Below are 19,953 nucleotides of genomic sequence, written 5' to 3' on the forward strand. Positions count from 1 at the left end.
CCCAAAAGAAGATCAAAAACATGTGAAAAAACCCCTCAAGTCGTGGTATTTGGAGCATATTACTGAGAGACGCAGAAGGAAAGGTCAGTAGGAGGTACGATAACAACATACTCACATTGATGGGGAACATTTACAGATGGCAGGAGGGGGTTCTGAAAGGGAGGGAGAGGGGGGAGATGGTATCTGACTAATTAGGATACAACCACACTGACCAAGAAGTAAAAACATAACCAACACTAATAAGAGCCCATTAAGGGGCCGGAGGCACGCAGGCTTGTCCAAAAAGCTAATTACACTTACATCTATCAGCTGCTAATGAGAAATTAGCCTAATTAGCAAGTAATGTAAATGACATCAATAACTTTTACAACAGAATGGATGAGCAGAAGATAAGATCCAGTGCAGTGAAGTATGATTTATGGAATGAATTGAAACCGCCTTCAATATTGTATTGAATAAATGATGATATTCACAATGCAGTTCATCAGAGTGAATGTCTGGCATATCGGGGGCTTTACCATCGTTCTTGCTGCGGCGCTGGTCCCTCTTGTGGCTGATGATGCAGGCGGAGCCCAGCAGCAAGACCAGGGCCAAACACATGAAGCCGACGCCACCCAGAACGCCGGCCAGTAATGAGTCCGGGGCAAAGTCCAGCAGTTTGGAAGTGGAGGGGTAGACCTCCATCCCTGGCAGATTAGTTCAGTCATACATTGGTAAATACCATAAAAATGAATTTTGTTTTTATAAATTACAAATATATGATTTGAATTACACACACACACACACAGAGAGAGAGAGAGAGAGAGAGAGAGAGAGCGAGAGCGAGAGCGAGAGAGAGAGAGAGAGTAGCCACGTTGTAACTAATTTGAGAATCGCCCGTCCAAACTTCAGCCTCGATTCCAAACATGTTGCTATTTTTTTGGACGCGTTGTCGGTGGAAAGCTTTGAGGCATTCCTAGCAGTGTGCACTTCTGTCCACCTCATGTTTCATTATAAATCAGCCCGCAGAGGAACAGCAGAACTTCCTGTGCAGGCTGCAGTTTTAGAGCAGTGAAGAAGAATTGATTTCCTGTGTGCAACTGGGAAGTAGCAGGGTGGCATTTCATGGCTAGTAAATTATGAGGCATCAGATCAGTGTGTCGAATTTTATTTGTGTCAATACCAATCTCGCCTTTCCGAGCCAGTAACAGAGGCACGTCTGATGCTGGCGACGCAGTGAGATTCGTCATCTATACCACTAGAAATGTCCTTTCCATCTCTTCTTGCTGGAGATCTTCCTGCGACTAAAAGTGGAAACATTCTAGCTGGAGCTTTGCTTTGCAGTTTGTTGCATTCACTTTGTGATTTTAAAAATTCCCAAAGTGGTGTTAAATTTTATTGCATAGTTGGCAGTTTGCAATGAAAACACGTACCGAATCAGCCCTAGTAAGAGAAAAATGAAAACCTTTAGCAAATAAGAACATCATTTTTAAGACATTCCTGTTAGTATACTAAAACATTTGCTCTGACATACAGATTTCTAAATACTTGAACTGTTGACACTATAAACAGACTCATGAATACAAGAGAGGGGTCGGTGTTAGCGGATCTTAATACAGCTAATCTTCAATTTTTCTCCATGATGATCATTATCTCCAATTCATAAACTTGATTGTTCTGCATAATTTGCTCGGTAAGACATCAGAGTGAGATTATCAGATGAGCTACGTTAAATAATATACAGTACAATCTGTGGCTCTGACTGCTGAGACAGTCCTTGGGTAAGACCGGTGGGGGTAGTAGATCTTCTGTTTGATATTTCTGGACCGTATCTAATGAAACATTCATGTCACATTCGCATAAGAATCAGAAAAGAAACAGAGCAAATTCTATCACCAACTCTTTTAAGAAGTTATTAGTGGAGCTATTTCTATCACTCAGGCTTCTAATGGACAACGTTCCCGAGGGCCCTGCTCTAATTTTGGTCCAACATTGGGGAACACAGTGATGGGGGAAGAAATGACGGTGGGAAAAAAAAGAAAAGGGTTAGAAAAAGAGAGTGAGAGGAGGACAGGTTAAAACGGTTGGGGGGGGGGGGGGAGTGTAAGGGGCAAGGTTGCTCTCAAACACCTACCCACGGTGGAGACATTGACTGATGGACTGGGCTCGCTCAGCAACTCCCCACGACGAGATAGCAGCCGCAGCTCGTACACACAGTCCTGAGTGCAGCACGCGCACACACACACACACACACACACACACGCACACACACGCACACACAGTGGGGAGGACTGAGGATGAAACCGCACTTTGTCAACACGGTTCTGTGCCTGCAATGCTAATGAAGTTCATTTGAATTTGAGTGGGCCCATATAAGGGAGAGAAGAAAAGGCAGCACACACAGATTGATAGAAGACAGGAAAGTGATGGCTGCCATGAAGTGTGCATAATTTAGAGTCTACAAAGGGGAAAAAAAAAAACTGAGGTATAGCCTAGATAAAAAATAAAAAAAAAAATCTCCAAGGCATTCAACAAGCAGAGCGGACTGATTAGTCTCACAGGGAGCAGCACGACAGGCTTGTTACCTTGTGCAGACCCGGAACGACTATCTCGCTACTGTTGGCACTGATGTCCTCATCCAAATTAAACCACTCCCCTTGCTCGGTGCGGGACTGGAGAACAAAGCCCGTGAGGGGAGGGTGGTGAGCTTCAGGAGGGGACCACTGCAGAATCACACCTGCTGAGCCCTCTTTAGCCGACAGCAACACAGGAGGCTTGAGTTTACTTCTCCTAGGCGGAGGATCTGATGGAGAGGGAATGAGAAAGACCTTCAGTTGATCAGCCAGCTACACTCTGGCGGATAAAATTGAATTACAGTCGAGGAAATTGCAGTTGCCATGCTTAACCTCGGGAGTGTGAGGCGAGTGTCAGTGAGACTACACCATCCGCTGTTCAGCTTATATAATAGATTAGAAAGCATGCCACGGTGTATTTGAGTGAATATGATATTAGATTTTTTGACCATGATAATTGGCCACGCTGAACCAATCTGCTTCTGATTTCTCAATTCATAAATAGTAAATTGCTATATTGATAATGTTGTAATATTGATGATGACTGATAATGCGCACTCACAATCTTCCAAAACATAAAAGTGAGAGGAGAAAAATAAACCTCAGTATTTATCTTGTAGCTGCAGTAGTTTGCATCTTCAAAAGGTTTATTTTGTGATCCCTCAGATGTCTCGGGGATCTGTCCAGAATGATAAAACGTTGCTTTGGGGTTCAACCGGAATTTAAGTCCGGCGCTTCCACAGGCTGTAATCCACAGGCTGGGAAAGTGAAGTAAACACGGCGTGAATAGCAGCATTCACTTTCTGCCAGTCACGTAAGTTGATGGTATTTCACAGATGAAGTGGAATCTTTGGTGTGCTGGTGGTGCCTGATGAAAAGCCAGAGGATCACCAAAGAAATCAGGGCACCCAAGCCATCTGGAACTGAATTCCCATCCAATTGTTTTGGAAGTTTTGGTCTGCACCAGAGTGGTCGGCCAAGTGACTGACATTGCAGTCCTTTCACACCTGCTGCTCTGGGCGGCGAGAAATGATGTTTAGGTTGGAATTTGACCACAGCGACAGACGAGGATGAGATCTGTACACATTGTAGATAACGATAGCAATCAAGGATTCCAGACACTGGCTTACAGCGAGTGAAAAGCTTACCTCTGGACAAAAGTTTCTCGCTGTAATTTTCTACTCAACAAAGCTGCAACAACAACTAAATTAAAAGTGGTTTAAGTTGACAAAAGCTATCAGGAAATGGTATTGACACACGCTGATGAATCCAAATCAGACGAGGAAGGTTGAGTTAGGAGAGAGCTAATCAGAACTGAGGGCGGAGGGACGACTGCATTTTACTGATGTAGCTCATTAGCAGTGTTGGGCACGTACTTTTTGACCTTTAACCTCCACGAAGTTGAAGCACTGCCTATATTTCCATCTTGAAAACGCCAATCTTTCCCCGCGACTACAGTCTCGCCATCTCTGATAGTTTGTGTGTGTGTGCTGCTATGTGCTGGGTTTGCGTGTCAACACCCGCCCACCTGATGTCTCTGGTTGGCTGAACATGAAATCTTACTCTCTTAGCCAATCATCATTACTTAGGTGGTTATCTCGCCCCTTCCCTCCCCCCTCACCAAAGGAAAAAAAACACACACATTTGCAGCTCCTGTGTGTGTGTGTGTGTGTGTGTGTGTGTGTGTGTGTGTGTGTGTGTGTGTGTGTGAGCCGAGCCAGATGACGGCTTCAATGAGTAGCTTCAGTAACGCGTAGTAACGGCGTGTTGGTAACGATAACGCCGTTGTTACGACAGAGAAAGTAATTAGTTAGATTACCTGTTACTGACAAAAGTAACGCTGTTCGTAACAGTGTTTATTTTAACGCCATTATTCCCATCACTGCTCGTTAGCAAACACTTCCTGTAACGTTGTGTAAACTGAAGAGCAAAGTTAGCAAGACCGAGAAGGACGGATACATTTCATATCTGATGAAGACAACAAGACCCTTTTTAGCGTAGAGTATGTAAAGTTTGGGGATTTTTAAAAATGTATCTATTTTTTGCATCCATAGTCACATTTTTCCCTGACGCAATTCAAGTGATCTGGGAGAGAAATAGACTTCTGCACCTTCTCTTGGCTCTGGTTTTGGCTGTTTTCAGCCCTGAGGACACCTCCCTTACTGTGACCACACACTGGTCAACAGCTCGGGGGGGGGGGCTGCTATTGAGCAGCTGCACGAGCATGACGCTTCATCAGTGGCATTAATCTTGAGAGAAAGATTGCAATTCCAGTAGTGTCAACAAGCGCTTACACTGCAAAACCACATAAAAAGGGGAGAGAACTGAAACGAAAGACTAAACGAGAGTGATAAAATGCTGCCAAAATCTCCAGAATATTGATGAGCAATCTAATCTGACACTGTTAGAATCCACATATTCATGCATAATTTACCCACTTGACGGAAAAGCTGTCTCAAATAGATATAAAAGTGACACTTACAAGCAACTCTACAGACATACAGTATTCTCTTTTGGGTGTTTCGCTTTTGTTTTGTAAACTGTGCCAAGTGGCGCTTTGACTGCGTGAGACACCCATCAGCAGTGAACTGACCCAAGGTCCACGCGGAGGCGATTTCACTAAAGGGTCCTGTTCCCATTTTGTTGTGAGACAGGATGCTGAACTGGTATTCGGTGGCAGGAGACAGCCCTGTCACCTGTAGACTGGTGCCGGGGAAGGGGGGCACAGGCACCGAGAACCAGTCGTGCTTCCCATCATTATCACTCGCTGAGATCTTCTTCACCCTGCAGATGGAGAGAGGGAAAGAGAGCGAGGGCGAGGGAGAGGAAAGGAGTGAGAACAAAAGAGGGGAGGGGAATTCTGGGAGTCTGCTTTTATGAAACATGACAGAAAAGTGGGTTTCATTAATCATTCATACTGATCATCAGCTCCAAATTGTGTTCCAGAGGCAGCACTGATGTATCCCTACTACTGCACAGAGAGCTTGCAACTCCAATTATAGGGATTTTCTTGTTCCAGAGCAAAGGTTCTACATATCTATTTTATACAGAGCAAATTACTTGACCCCCGAAGGCAAAAGACAAAACTATTCACCTACTCAAAAGTGGAGGAACTTTTGAAAATTATTAATGTCAGTCTGAAAAATAGCTTTTGAAGATGACGGCTTTGATTCAACAGAAGAGATAAGTTCTTTTATGGGAGAGAGCGGAAACCGCTACATTATTAGCATATTAACATTTTGCAGTTAATTGTGAGTTCCCCTTTTAGCCTCGTATGATTCCGTTTCCAATCATGGGCAAAACATGGCATACCTGGGTGCTTCTTCTTTTTCTTTTTTTTTATATCGTAATGGATTTAACAAGTACGCGCCGAGAGCATTTGTGCATAAACGGAAAGTGGGAAAACATTCAGATTCTATCATGTTATTACCGCCAAGAAAATATTGCATTCCGAGTCAACTTTCTACGTTCTGGATGTAAATGTGGTTTTGCCGCAGTGAGCACCCTCTCGTCACCACCTATGAATATATCACAGGGCTACAATATCTATAACAGCCTACAAGCAAACACTACTGTGATTTGTAAGCCACTGTAAAACTGCTGATGTATCACACTGTCTTTTGTCCGTCACCTTCCCATTGTAGCTAGCATGGCTACCGCATTATGAAGCTGCGCACCGCAGCAGCATATTTTATTGTCGCTGCCAAGAAGTGATAACAGATAAATGAATTCCTCATCCGAGAGATCAATAGAGTAATACAAGCGCTGTCAATGGCTGCCATGGTTACGGCCCAAGAAGAAAGCGGGAGGCTTTACACCCACCAAACTGAAAATGTCTGTGCTGAGCCTCCATCAAAGCCTGCCTCCCAGGATAGATTGGCCTGCTTCACCCCTGGAGAGACGGACAGAGAGGTGGCTGCATGGGGGCTGGTTCCTGTAATGGAAAGAAGGAGAGGAGTTGATGGAAATCGGCCAGCTCTTCAAAAGCCTGGTACCTGGTAACTTTAGAGGCCACCTGGAAATGAAACATATTTATCCACTGGAGGCAGAGTGGAGGCACGGCCATCCGGCCTGGGCTGCACGTTCACAGGCATGCAGACAACAATTAGAGAAGTCAAGTAAAAATGTGGAGAGGGAAAGTTGTTTGTGTTGGCACTTGCCAAGGACGAAGACACGAGTGTTGGCTGTAACAGAGCCGACGCGGTTGGCAGCGCTGCACTCCCACACTCCCTGGTGGTCCTTGGTGAGAGGCTGCAGCAGCAGGGAGCCGTTGGGTTCAATGGAATAAGACGTGCGCCGAACCAGGTCAACCTGCAACAAGCAGCATCCACACGTGACACAGAGCCGAAGAGATTGATCTGGACAAATAAAGCAAAGTTAACGTGAGCCAACACAACTACGGGAAAATGGCGAATTCACGTAGTGAAAACCTGAGCTAATTCTCAAGCACAATAATTAGGATGCTTTACTGTGACAGTGTGACAGTTTGTTTTTGTAACAAGTTCCTTCTCACGTGTGTGTTGATATTTGTAACATTACAACTCCAGCTGTCTGCTCTTTCCCCTTTGTAGTTGCTTGGTCCTTAGCTGGGCCCTGTCCATCTGAGGTGTTCTTATCTAAAATACACTGTTGGGACTTTTACTGTACTTATGTAGCCAATCCTGCATACTGCCTTCTACACTAAAGTGCTCTAATTACACAAAGTCAGTTCGCTCTGGTCCCAACTGGGGGAGTAGGTCAACAAGAGAAAGTGATATATGAAGCTGCTTTTTGGAGTATTAAGTTCCAACTTCAGAGAATTCCACATTTCTGTATGGAGGGGAAATGCTGTGCTCAACTCTGTGGGTTGCACGTCTCACCGATCCCCCATGCAGCATGAACTCGCTGTGTGTCTTTACTCTCTCACGACCGTCTATGCACATCCTTGTCTGGCGACAAAAACATGACACGTGCAGTGACATCATTAGGGCTTATTGGACGGACTCCACCGGGTGGTTTACCTTGGTCCAGGTGACTTTAATTGTGGGGTCCTCGTTTCCTTGACATGGGATCATCAGGGTTCTCCCAGCCTCCTGCTTGTACTGCAAATCTGGAGCGACGCTGAATGATGGGGGGTCCTGCAGAATTGCCAAAGCAATATAGCTGAATCAAGGAGCTTGCAACTATGCCAACAATGGATTTGAAGACTGGATTACTGCCTCTTTGGACAAGATTATCTTAATAACAAAAGGATTAGCCACACAATTAACTTCCTAATAGTGCCACCATTGTAGAGAGCCTGAGTTGACTTCCATTAATGCCAGAGGGCTCAGAAATCGGGAGTGAAAAGGTCAATAAAATGTCATTTTTGTTAAGTTTTAATTCACAGTGACAGCTGGAGTTGTGGCTGATTACAATACACGCAAAGTGGTGCAGATTGACATTTTTGTTGAAGTAGAAGGACAGATTCACCGGTAGCTCTTCCGAGGAACGATCCAGCAATGACTGGGTATTTATGGTGCAGGGAATGTAATGTTCCTCACATAAAAGTTCCCCTCCAGACACGTTTTAAGACTCTCTGCTTTGAATAACAATCCATTTTAGTTTTCCACACAAAAACATTTAATCACCTTGTTAGAAACTCTTAAAATGCCATCTCCTCGCTCCTAAATTAAAAACCAAAAATCAATATGCACACACTGTTGTTTTGTTTATTCAAAAGTGGAACTGCTTGATTTCAGACACCTCCTCCTAATTCCTCTTCGAGTCTGCATCCTCCTCTTCACATTTCCATGTCACATTTGTGTTAGCTGGTTAGCTGTTAGCTCGTCCTCATCTCAGATTCGTTGCTAGGATCAGCCGGAGCCAACTCAATTCCACCCTCTCTCCACATCATGAATGTGCAGACGGGTGAACAGGCATCCTGTGCAGTTTGACAGAACCCGAGAGCAGCAATTGTTCCATGACAGATTGTCTTGAACGCAGGATTTTTTGGCCTTTTCTCTTCAAGTGTGACAATTCCTGTTATACGCAAGTGACATAGTGCTTGATGTTCACATGCACACACACGCGCGCGCGCACACACACACACACCATGACACCATGTAGTCAGAATCTGACAGTGAAACACCACCGTGCAGGTTTAGTGGAGAAACAACCAGCAAACCTTAATTTTGAATGCAGGTGGGGGTGGGGGGTGGGGTTCTATTGACTTGTGAGCACACTAACCTGCAGGATGACTCTGGTTGGGTCCGACCGCCCCATGCTGCCGTAGCTGTTGTACGGCGTACACTGGTACACACCCGCAGCGTCATCATTGACTGTGGCCATGAGCAACGAGCCATCTGCTGTCAAGGTCCAGCCTGGATACTGAGAGAAAGAAGCAGACTGTTAACAACACACTGACAACTACGAAGGAAAGACTCGCGCAGCGTCAGATGGCACACGACATAAATGACAGAGGAAAAGAGGGTAACTGCTCCAAAACCACACATGAGGCACCGCGTTTGAAGGATTTACAGAAATTATGTTTCTGCACTGGTTAAGTAATTAAGTCCCTACAGGGCAGATCACTTCCAAACTTCTCTAAAATGTGTATCATTTATTCATGCTGCCACAGCTTTGCAAGATTGTATTAAAACTACATGTAAAAGATGCAGTGATCTCCCGATTGTTTGGCTATTCCCCAGTTTATCGGAGTCCACCACATGGATGAAATTCTCAGGGGAGCTTCATTTTTTTGAGGCATTTGCATTAAAAGCAGTTACATTCTCGATTCACTGTTCCATTAAGCCACAGCGGAAGCTCACGTTGCGCTTCGACTATAACTTTGACTCCTCATTCAGTTAAATGAAGTCAAAGCTGCTATTATCCTCCTCAGAATGAGGCTGTGACAGTGTCACTGAGAGCTTATGACATCCACGCTGGAATTGGAATAATTGGCAGAATAACAGCCTGACTCCGACGCCTGTGTGCCACACTACAGGAATCTATCACATTTCCTGCGGTGTGTCTCATCCACTGATATGTTCATCTCTCAAACCGTAAGTGTTAAGGGACGGTCAACGCAGCATGTGCAGGGGGTGGGAAGAGGAAAGGGGCGGCTCTTTTGTGCACAAAAAAAAAGAGGAAATGGTTTTAAATGGTACCAACACAGGGCCTCATTTAAAAAGGGAAGGAAAATGTGCAAATACACTTTTCAAATCTGAGCAAAGTGGATAAATAAAAAATGTTGCGGTGGAGGACTGGTAAGTCACATCCCCCTGCACCTCATCTGTAATGGTTCCATCAGCCAACGAGGTGAGCAGTAGATTGAAATGGAAGTGAAAAAAAGGACAGGAGCACAGGGCAGTGAGGAGTTCCTTGGGGATTGGGGAGCTTTCGGGATCGAACACATCACCCGTGTCCATTAGGATATATGTCAGTGAATGACTTTGCAGTAGACGTAGAAATGTCCCATGCAATTGCCTGAGAACATAATAAAACATCTTCCTGTGATAGCAAGAACACCAGTTACCTGAGAAGGGTTTTCTTCTCAAAAAAGAAAATTAATGGACTGTTTGTTCCCTGGACTAGCATCAATGAAACTGCTCAAAATAAGGAGCCCGTGCATGTGTGGGTGCTCAGTAAAGGTCAGGCTGTTATAGTGACTGAGCCTCTGACAAGAAATTCTAATTTTAATTACCAAGGATAGGTCAAGTGGCTCTCCATCCTTTGTCCAAACCACCCGTAGCAGTGGAGGCTGAGCCGCTGCTAGGCAGTTAACTGTGCCCGCCATGCCTGTGGGTAGAAAGGTTTCCTGGGGCATCGGAAGAGCCTGGGCTGGATCTGCAAGGACAGAGATCGGTTCATTACAACCACAATGTCTGATCCATTTAGACAGATTGGTTTGTTGGAGTCAAACCTACGCATGTTTTTATGACACCTAGCTTGGTGAATGTGAGGGTTTTTACAGGTCTACAGTACAGTGTTCCAAACTGTTAATGACTTAATCCAGGAGCATGTGATGTGATATGATGGGCAAGTCATTAAAAAGGTACAACCTGTGATAATAGACCCATCATTACACGTGAAAGGGGGCAGCTTCTATCGTCCCCAAATGGATTAACAGGTCCATTTGAAGAGTGGCAAGCAATTAACAAAACTCAAGTGATCTACTTTGGTTCCATTTCTTTTCACAGAGAGAAAAATCAAAACAAACCACATGACCGCCTCCACCCGGGTGGTACAGGTAGATTAGTGCATACATCTACTACTGTCTCTGTGCTCGGGCTACAGGAGCTGAAACAGAGTAGATGAGTCAGATCGAGGATGGATCACATATTCAACACAAACCAACCGCTCCATTTTTAGTCTGAGAACAGACCAAGACCACCACCTCCTCTCGAGAGCCAGTGCGCAGTAGCTCTGGTCTGCAGCCCAGCTTGATTACCTTGCAGTCAGTGGGCCAAACAAATCCCAGTGAGGGGAAAATTAAACAGAGTGAACTAACTGGACGAACAGAGTGCAAGTGAGAAAACACCTGAAAACTTCAATCATGTTTACTGCTTCGGTATGAAATGCATTTTTAATGCTTGTGAACAGATTCATCTCTGTGCAGAATCTAACTGCAGGGCAGATTTTGACTAATCACATTCAAGCGTCTATGCATGAAAACAGTACAGGTGGAGCGTAAGAGGCAGAGTGCATCATCCAAGGACGTCGTCCAATCATCTCCAGCAGTCTCAAGACAAAAGCAAAACCAGCCAATGCGAGAAGGAGTCTTGGCACCATTATTTTTTGTTGTTGTTCAGTTTGACAGTTTATTTAGCAAATTTGCAGCAGCTGGAACTCTCATTATTGAGCTGCAACTGCAGAGTGAAGACAGTGGGCGTGTTTACCGGAACAAAGCTGCAGGTTCAAGACAGCTAATCGGTGACCGTCTCCACTCCGCCCCTTCTGCTTGTGTGAGCTGCTGTTTCCCCTTGATACAACAGCAACCTCAGCGCTAGCAAGTAGCGACCAGATCGCTACACACATCAAGTTTTGATGAGGATCTGGATCTTCATGGTAAATGGTTAAAGATGTACAATAAGCACATCTAGACCTTTTGTCGAGGAGGAATATTCTTGCTTGTTTACCCAGCAGTTATGGTAAAAGTTTCATAAAACCACGCACGACGTATCTATTGCATCCTGGTTGAACCCCACCCACAATTATGGTTGGCCTCAAGAAATTTCTCTTTTCCACACACATAGCCAGATTTTAACGAGTTGAGCTCTGCATTGGAGGATTTCTGGCTATGCAAGACAAAAAAAATAAGTAAATAAGGTAGCGTTTGTAAAAACCTACAACTGAAACGTCATTCAGTAGCAGATGACCATTTCTAGGTGTGCGATTATAACATCATTAAAATTATGATTTAGTTCCAATAAAAATATGATTCATATTTCGATTTTAAAAAGAAAAGAAATATCCGATAATACTACACTATATACTCTACTATCATGCAATCCCACAAACGTACGCATCACAGCGAGATCTGCAGAGGCGGTCGGCGGGGTGAGCAGGCCGTTGCTGGGAATGCAGGTGTACTTCCCAGAATCCTCTGGGATGAGCCTGGTAATGAGAAGAGTTCCATCCACCATGATCTTCACTCGTGACTTCAGGGACCTTGAACAGGAAAGACACGAGGGAATTGTTCAATATGTAAAGAATAAACCAGCTGCTTCACAATGGCAGTGAGACACGATTCAGCTGCTCCACTCTCGCAGAGTCAAACAGTCTCTCACAGCCAACAGTGTGGGAGGTTTTGTTTTTTGTTTTTTTTCCTATTGAGTTATTCACCACTGTGCAGATGGAGGTTAAGGAAATTTCATTTCTGTGAGAGCGAGAGGAGGAGTGCCCACTCATTTTATGCAGTCTTATATTTACACAGAAACCTGTGTTTTCTAGCAGGCTGCACTGTAAACATGTTACATATGCACCAAGACAATGTGTGCGCCTGCGACGACTCGCAATCACACGTTTGGCCATATTATCAAACAGATCCAATCACAAATGAACCCAATCTGACCTGAACATCCCCCCAAACTCTTGTTATTTTCCTACCAGGCCGTGTGACTGAATATCACTGTTACCTAAGCTCCACTTCCCACTAGTTTTCATTATTGAGATAAATCAAATGACTAATATGAGGGAATCACTCCTAGTGATGAAGCCACAAAGAATTATCACCAACTCTGCAGCTGCAAGGAAATTTTTAGCCTCATTTTACAGCACAATGAATGTATGATTCAGTCTCAGTGCTCACATCAACCTCGTTTCTGTGGTGGCGGCAGCTGTTTTCAGACAGGGAACTCTGATAAACTCTCTGTACACTGCCACTCCAGCACAGAAACACAGACAAACACAGTTGAAGAAAAGTGGAACATTTAGCAGCTATCGAGTCTGATAGTTTCCAAAGCAGTGATAAAAAGGGAGGGGATATTGGACTTGAATTCATCAGCTGTACACAAACGTGATGTGTGTACAGAGATGAGCACAAATACATCACGCTGTATCAAAATAAAAGATACTGGTGTGAGAAAATGTATTCATGTATTCTCTCTACAATCTCAACCAATACTACGAGTAGGAGACAACAACATTACAGTATCAGCAGAGTATGATGTCTATAAATAGAAAGTGAATTTAAGTGTGTGTGTGTGGGGGGGTGTCTGGTCAACCTCAAACTTGGCAGGTGTAATGTTGGGGTCTCAAGAAAGTGCAGTGGCAAGTTTGAAGTTGTTTGGATGAGTGGCTCTGATACTTTTGGCTAAAAGTTGTTTTTACCGTTGAACTTTGACCTGAGTCTGTCTCTGCAGGTATATACTAGGGGAGGGGCTACTGAGTGTCTCTGCAGGTATATACTAGGGGAGGGGCTACTGAGTGTCTCTGCAAGTATATACTAGGGGAGGGGCTACTGAGTGTCTCTGCAGGTATATACCAGGGGAGGGGCTACTGAGTGTCTCTGCAGGTATATACCAGGGGAGGGGCTACTGAGTCCTTCTCTGCAGGTATATACCAGGGGAGGGGCTACTGAGTGTCTCTGCAAGTATATACCAGGGGAGGGGCTACTGAGTCTGTCTCTGCAGGTATATACCAGGGGAGGGGCTACTGAGTGTCCCTGCAAGTATATACCAGGGGAGGGGCTACTGAGTCTGTCTCTGCAGGTATATACCAGGGGAGGGGCAACTGAGTGTCTCTGCAGGTATATACCAGGGGAGGGGCTACTGAGTGTCTCTGCAGGTATATACCAGGGGAGGGGCTACTGAGTCCTTCTCTGCAGGTATATACCAGGGAATGGGGGGGGCAGAACAATCAAACGTTTCAGCTTCACCTGACCTCCCTGACTGACCATCCTCCTCTTCCTGCTCCTGTATACTACTCACGCTGTCATAGTTACTTTCTCAAACTCATCTTGCAGCATTAAGACAAACTCTGAAATAAAGGACAATTTAAAATGATGGCACGATACACATTCAATAAAAGTTGATGACATAGGCCGAAGTTCATGTCACACATTGGGAGCAGATATAAAAGCAAATACATGTCAAAAGGTTGTTTTCTTTCCGGGGAGGTGCGTGAGAAGCACAAGAAATAATGCCGATAACACTCATTACAGATGTAAACAGTTACCTTCATTCATTATCATTACAATAAACATTTACTTTGAGTATCATGGGTTTTGTTAACTTCAACATAAATCTGTTCCAGAAATGTTTACTGTAATAAAAAGTCAATGAAAGAATAAAATACTAAAAGGAATGTCTTTTGTCTGTCCAATACAAACTACAAAGCACTCAGATGTAACTGAATATTTATCAGATAGTTCAAATACTGTTAATCATTGGGATATAAGGGGATAGGGGATATAATTAATCACAGCTAAAACTTTACCAAGAAAAGAATGCAGCTTTAGGTGTCATAAATAACCCTCACACATGAGTACCTTTCATGAACTCAACGGCTCCACGTTAACTGTAACCATTATTAATCTTTAGAAAGTGCAGGAAAGTTTAGCTTAAAGCTGAAAGGCTATTTTGACATTCTTACACAACAGCTCACTACTTTTAACAAAGGCGGCTTACTTCCCCAAATTAGTAACAGATAAAAGGAATAATCCTTGTGTGCTCTCCGCAGCTGTTAGCAGCATTACGTACATAGCAGCTCCATCTTTCCCCTCATCAGAATCTGACTGAGCAGTAACCTGAGTGTAACCGTAATGGCTGATCATATGTGGGATGGAGACACGCTGAGGAGTAGTCATGTAAATGAGGCACTCCACCTGCTTGAATAAACCAGTCCCTACCACCATTTTTCTTCTTTTTTTTTTAACGTGTTCAATTGTCTGGTGGATGGTGTGCTGGCAATCACAAACCATTCCCCACTCAGTCGGATCTTCTGCCTGGCACAGAAAAGTGCTATTGTCCAACCTCCTACAGGAGAGCTCATTCAGCGCTGCACAGTTTCCAGCCAATTTCACGTTACCTTTTAAAGTGACATGACTGAAGCAGTTTTTATTGTCGTCTCTTTATGGGTTCTTTTTTGTTTTGTTTTTTTTGTTCTTGTTGCTGGAGACCTGTCATCAGAAGACGCTCTACATCCGTATATCAAAAACAATACTCGTGATTGTCGCACACGTACAGCACACCGAGAACTAGAACAGGATTTATAACCTCCGCCAAGGAGTTTGTCAACAGGATTATGTAACAACTATGAGGCTGGTGGATGTGGAATGAGCAACAGGGGAGCAGATTTAATTTTAGGGGGATTTATCAGCACTACCTGATGGCAACAGGATGGCTTTTTTTTTTTTACACTTTGATGTATTCTTCCCAGAGCGCGAGCAGATCCTCCTCAAATTTGATCGGAGGCACCTTTACAACTTGTCGATGGGTGAGTGTGAAGAGGGTTTGTTTCGCCGCCAATTTTAATATTTTGCCATAGAACAAGGCACCGTGGTAGCTGGACTCCATGTGGTCCGACTTCCCAGACTTCACGGTTTGATTACAGTCTGAGCCTGAAGACATCTACAAGCTGACTTTCTCTCATGCCACCTGGAGGAAGAGGAAATGATACTTGCCCCGCAGTGCAGCATTAGTCTGCTCCTTCAAGCAAAATCATTTCCAGTCTCTCTCTCCCCCCATCACGGCTGGAGCATACGGTCCTAATAAGGGGCCGAGCACTAAACAGGTTCACCTCGGTGGACGTATGTGCTTTGGTTTGATGCTGTGATGAATATAAGTTACTCTCAGCTCTGGGCGGATCTTCTTCCTCACCACAATTTCCCGACAGGTCGACAGTAATACCACGGAGCTAAATCTTTACAGATGGGTCACTATCTTTTTTTGGATGATGGCTGTGCATGAGGATGCATGCAAATGTGTGAAGGAGAAATACTTCTTACAACAGGCAGCGATGAGGGGAGGAAGGAGGAGAACTGCAAGTCTGCAAAACTAAATTCACGGTTTAGATATTAAAATGGCTAAACATACATTGAGGAAGTTTGGTGATTGTCTTTTGTGTCCATCCATAGTCAGCAGACCTGCTTGATGTGATGTGGTGCTGTAAGATGCTTTAAATTTAAAGCAGCATGATGTACTTTTGATGAGCAACAGCGACCTCTGGTGACAGAAGTGCTGAGAGAGATGAGAGTGCTGCACTACTGGATATAAAGTGCAGCAACAAACGTGACGATTTTTTTTTTTTTTTTTAAATCAAAAACATGCAGTTCAATCCAACTAAAGTGCTGCTAAGTTGCCTTGCATCATGACAAAAATTGGTTAGTTCAACATTAGAAATGCTCATCTGGGTGGATTACAAGGTCACCATGAAGGTTACACCTGTGCGGGGGTGTATTACAGCCATGTACGCAGGCGTTTTCCTAACTGAAAGTGTTCTGCACCATTTAGGGGGGACTAAAAAACTGGTTCAATGTAATGAATTATCCAAAGAAGTGACTGGCATTCCAGTTTAACTTCATTCATATTTAGGAGGAACCTGCTTCTTATCACATCATATACAGTGTTTAGATTGACCTGCTGTCCCACTTTAAACTGGGCCGCTCAGCATTTTTATCCCTTTTATCCCGTCCCACATATTTAGATGACGTCCTGCATATTGATTGGCTCCAGTTTTCAGAAGTCAGACCACATTCTGGCTCTCCTCCAGGGGCTATAAAGGAAGCAGAGAAGGCTGTCATCACACGGTCGTGATGACAAGTTAACCTGTCGCCGTCTCTGCTACCTGCGCTGCACCCGACATGGACACCCGCCAGTTACCACAATGTCACAAGGAAAGCGGATTTATGATGGATGCTAGCAAGCAGTGATGGAAATGTAGCTACCATAAAGACCGGTAGAGCTAAAAGATATGGAGGAACGTATTTAGGTGACTATTAGACATGAGGTCACAGTCTCAGGACAGCTTTATGGAACCTTGTTCAGGTGCAAGGCGTTGGAGAAAAAAAATCCTGACAGAGAAGCTTTGTTCTTAATTAAATACGTGGGAAAAAGTGTCAAGCCCTGAGCTGTAACCTTGGTGTGTTTTTGAAGCTCATTAGAAAGTCCGTTCATTAGAAAATTCATATTGGAGGATAAAAAAAGATCCATCTTTTATCATCCGAGTAATATCACCGATGTAATGCCCCCCCCCCCACCCCCCAGCCCGATACTGAAGAAATAAAGCATTCTTTCATCACCAGCAGCCTTCATTACTGCACATCTTTTCTTCCTGGTCTGCAGAAGAACCCTTTCAGTCTCCAGTTGAATCTTAGATCATCACCGGCCAGAGGAACACGTCTTAAGCAAGGATATAGTAACCATTTATGGCCTGTTTCTATTCTGTGTCGATGCTGTAGTTGCATCTCTTATTCCTCACTTAATGTCACTTTTCCTCTTTCTCTCTTCTATCTCCAATGGTCTTCAACCAGTTAGATAATAAAGCGCGTTCCTTCTGGGAGAAGCCTTCAGCGCTCCTGATTCAAAGGAGAAATACTTCCCAATTCTGACATCACTGATGTTACAGCAGCTTCACCAACCTCTTCAGGAGCTGCCTGCACACTCGTGTCCCCTCAGGATAGCGGTCAGAACCGCTGCTGGTTCGGACACAGGATCTGGAACCTGACGTGATGATTTCTCACAAGCTGAATTGTTTACTCTCCCTTCCCACAGAATGGCAGGTTAATTTAGAACACTTTATGTATTGTTTGCGCTGACAACGGCTTCTGGATATTAAAATGCACTGTTGGGAAAACAACCGTTTTTGATCTGTCGATACAGTGACTGCCAGGTAGGCATGGTACAGTTGGGACAACAACCTGACATGGGATGAAGGTGTAACTGGGACTTGAACAACTGTGTCCCCCCACAACGTCGACGGTGTGTTGGACCTGCAACTTGACTTCTTTGTGTTTAAACTTAAGTAACCACAAACCCCTGTGTGCGGCAGGGAAGTGGCGCAAGCCCGAAATAAATGAGATGCCGAACTGAGCAAGTCATGAATAATATCATGAAAAAGTGCGTGTGCATGAAGGCTGGACTAACAAATACATTCAGTATGAAAGGAACGCAGGCAGCTGGAGCTTTTAGTGCAAGTTAGTTAACAAGCTTAGTGTTGGGGAAAAGAACAACAACACAGATCGACTAACATGCTCAGGCTACGGCATTCAGCGTGAGGAGTCTCTCACGGAAACAACCCTGGCTGATGTTCTCATTCCTCACAGTCAGGGCTTGAAATGTGTTTATCGAGTGATGATGATATAACAGACAGAGTTCAGCAGGGACACTGCGTCTTCTCGTGTTGTTTACCCAACTTTTTTCCCCAATTCAGGACTGCGGGTCTTTTTACAAACAAAATGTAACATTCGTCATCATCACATTCAGCTGAGCGGCACGCGGGTTGATGAGTGGTCCGGCTTTTAAGAAATGTCCCTTCAAGATTTGTCCAGTCAGCTGGGAATGTCAGTCAACTGGACCAGATCTAACATCTAGGAGGGCTGAATTGTAATTTCTATTAACAAGGGTGGATATGTTATCATCAGCTGACATACAGAAAGAGATTTTAAGTCTGTATAGAAGTCAATTTCAGTGCAGTCAGTCTTTTCTTTCTTTCAGGAAACTCATTAAAAAGAATAAAGTTGTATTTAAATTTGACGCAACGACCGCCGCCTAAAACAAAGGTGTGTCACATGTTGGGACTTGGACACATCAGGCAAAGGGCCACATACTGCATAATCATGCAGTATCATGCACCCGTGCTTCAAGGTCACTGTGTGTGTGCTGAGACTGTGTGACAGCATGAAGTGAGTTTTGCTGCCTATTCTGAGGCTGGACTGCTTTGTTAGAATATTCTGCCTGCAAGAGAAGTTAGAAGAGAATGTCAAGACTTTTTCTTATTTTTCGTACAGGGAGAAATTCGTGTTGGCACGCTTGAAGAAGAAGGTCTGGCATTGTATTCCTTGACCGCCACCAAACTCCCCTGTCACTGAAGACATGCCCCCTTTCAAATGACACTGGTGAGAAAATGTAAAAACACATCATTCAGAGTCAACCTTTCTATTTTTTGAGGCTTTCATGCCAACTCTGCTTCTGTAATCATGACAACTAGCAACACCAGCAAGAATCGATGTGAGGACTTTTGTCCAATCTAACTGCAGAGAGCGCCCTCGGTTGGAGACACTCAGTTGGAGGCCCTCGGTTGGAGGCCCCCGGTTGGAGGCCCTTGGATGGAGGCCCCCTGTGAGCATGTTTTGCCCATGTGTGTCCCAGAATTTTGGGAATTTAGAAGAAGACATGATATTTTTTGTCCTTGGCGTGACCGTCTCATCTTCTACCATAGCGTCCTCGCTCAGTACCAGATTATTTGGACAAAATATGAAAAGGCAAATAGGACGCAGGCTGAAAACGTGGTTATTTCCCTTTACAGCCACAGAAGTTCCCCCCCGCCTGCGCTCATGCACGACATGAACGCTCTACCCAGGAACAAAGAGAAATGACAGCACTCACTCGATGTGATGGACGTTCTCTCCGCCTTTCTGCCAGACGTAGGTCATGTTGGGGGGGTCGGCCACCGCCTGGCAATGGAGAAGAGCATCCTGGGACATGTTGACAGCCGTGTTTTTTGGTGGGACAACGATGACAGGTGGACCTGGGGAGAGGCAACAGAGGATATTTTAATGCATTTTTTAGTGGTCATTGAGGGATCATCGCTGCCAGGTGATATTATATTCTCCTGTTTATTTCCAGCACTTTGATAACAAAAACAACCTGATAACATAGGCTATGTTACAGACTGGCTGGACTTGTTTTCTTTGTTCGACTGGCCTTGCCCTCAAGCACCACAGTCTAATCTAACTCCATCTTTTGCAGTATAATAACCAAATAATGCATTGCATTCAACA

The 19,953-nt window shown here is 44.4% G+C and overlaps 1 protein-coding gene across 1 annotated transcript in view; it reads right to left on the reverse strand.

The window, feature by feature from the left end:
• Window positions 1-19,953, reverse strand: part of igsf9a (immunoglobulin superfamily, member 9a) — a 52,150-nt gene that overhangs the window by 6,137 nt on the left and 26,060 nt on the right. The window contains exons 10-21 of the mRNA XM_086187520.1: window positions 19,559-19,700; window positions 12,037-12,182; window positions 10,216-10,358; window positions 8,760-8,900; window positions 7,553-7,669; window positions 6,713-6,863; window positions 6,375-6,486; window positions 5,146-5,336; window positions 2,565-2,782; window positions 2,114-2,198; window positions 519-686; window positions 116-152 (exon numbers count right to left, since the gene is read on the reverse strand). Coding sequence (XP_086043646.1) covers window positions 116-152; window positions 519-686; window positions 2,114-2,198; window positions 2,565-2,782; window positions 5,146-5,336; window positions 6,375-6,486; window positions 6,713-6,863; window positions 7,553-7,669; window positions 8,760-8,900; window positions 10,216-10,358; window positions 12,037-12,182; window positions 19,559-19,700 — 1,651 coding nt within the window. The remainder of the gene's footprint in view (window positions 1-115; window positions 153-518; window positions 687-2,113; window positions 2,199-2,564; window positions 2,783-5,145; window positions 5,337-6,374; window positions 6,487-6,712; window positions 6,864-7,552; window positions 7,670-8,759; window positions 8,901-10,215; window positions 10,359-12,036; window positions 12,183-19,558; window positions 19,701-19,953) is intronic.

This window comes from Aulostomus chinensis, chromosome 19, assembly GCF_037954235.1.
Source record: "Aulostomus chinensis isolate RoL2024-O1b breed Wild chromosome 19, RoL_Achi_v1.0, whole genome shotgun sequence".
NCBI classification, from domain to species: domain Eukaryota; kingdom Metazoa; phylum Chordata; class Actinopteri; order Syngnathiformes; family Aulostomidae; genus Aulostomus; species Aulostomus chinensis.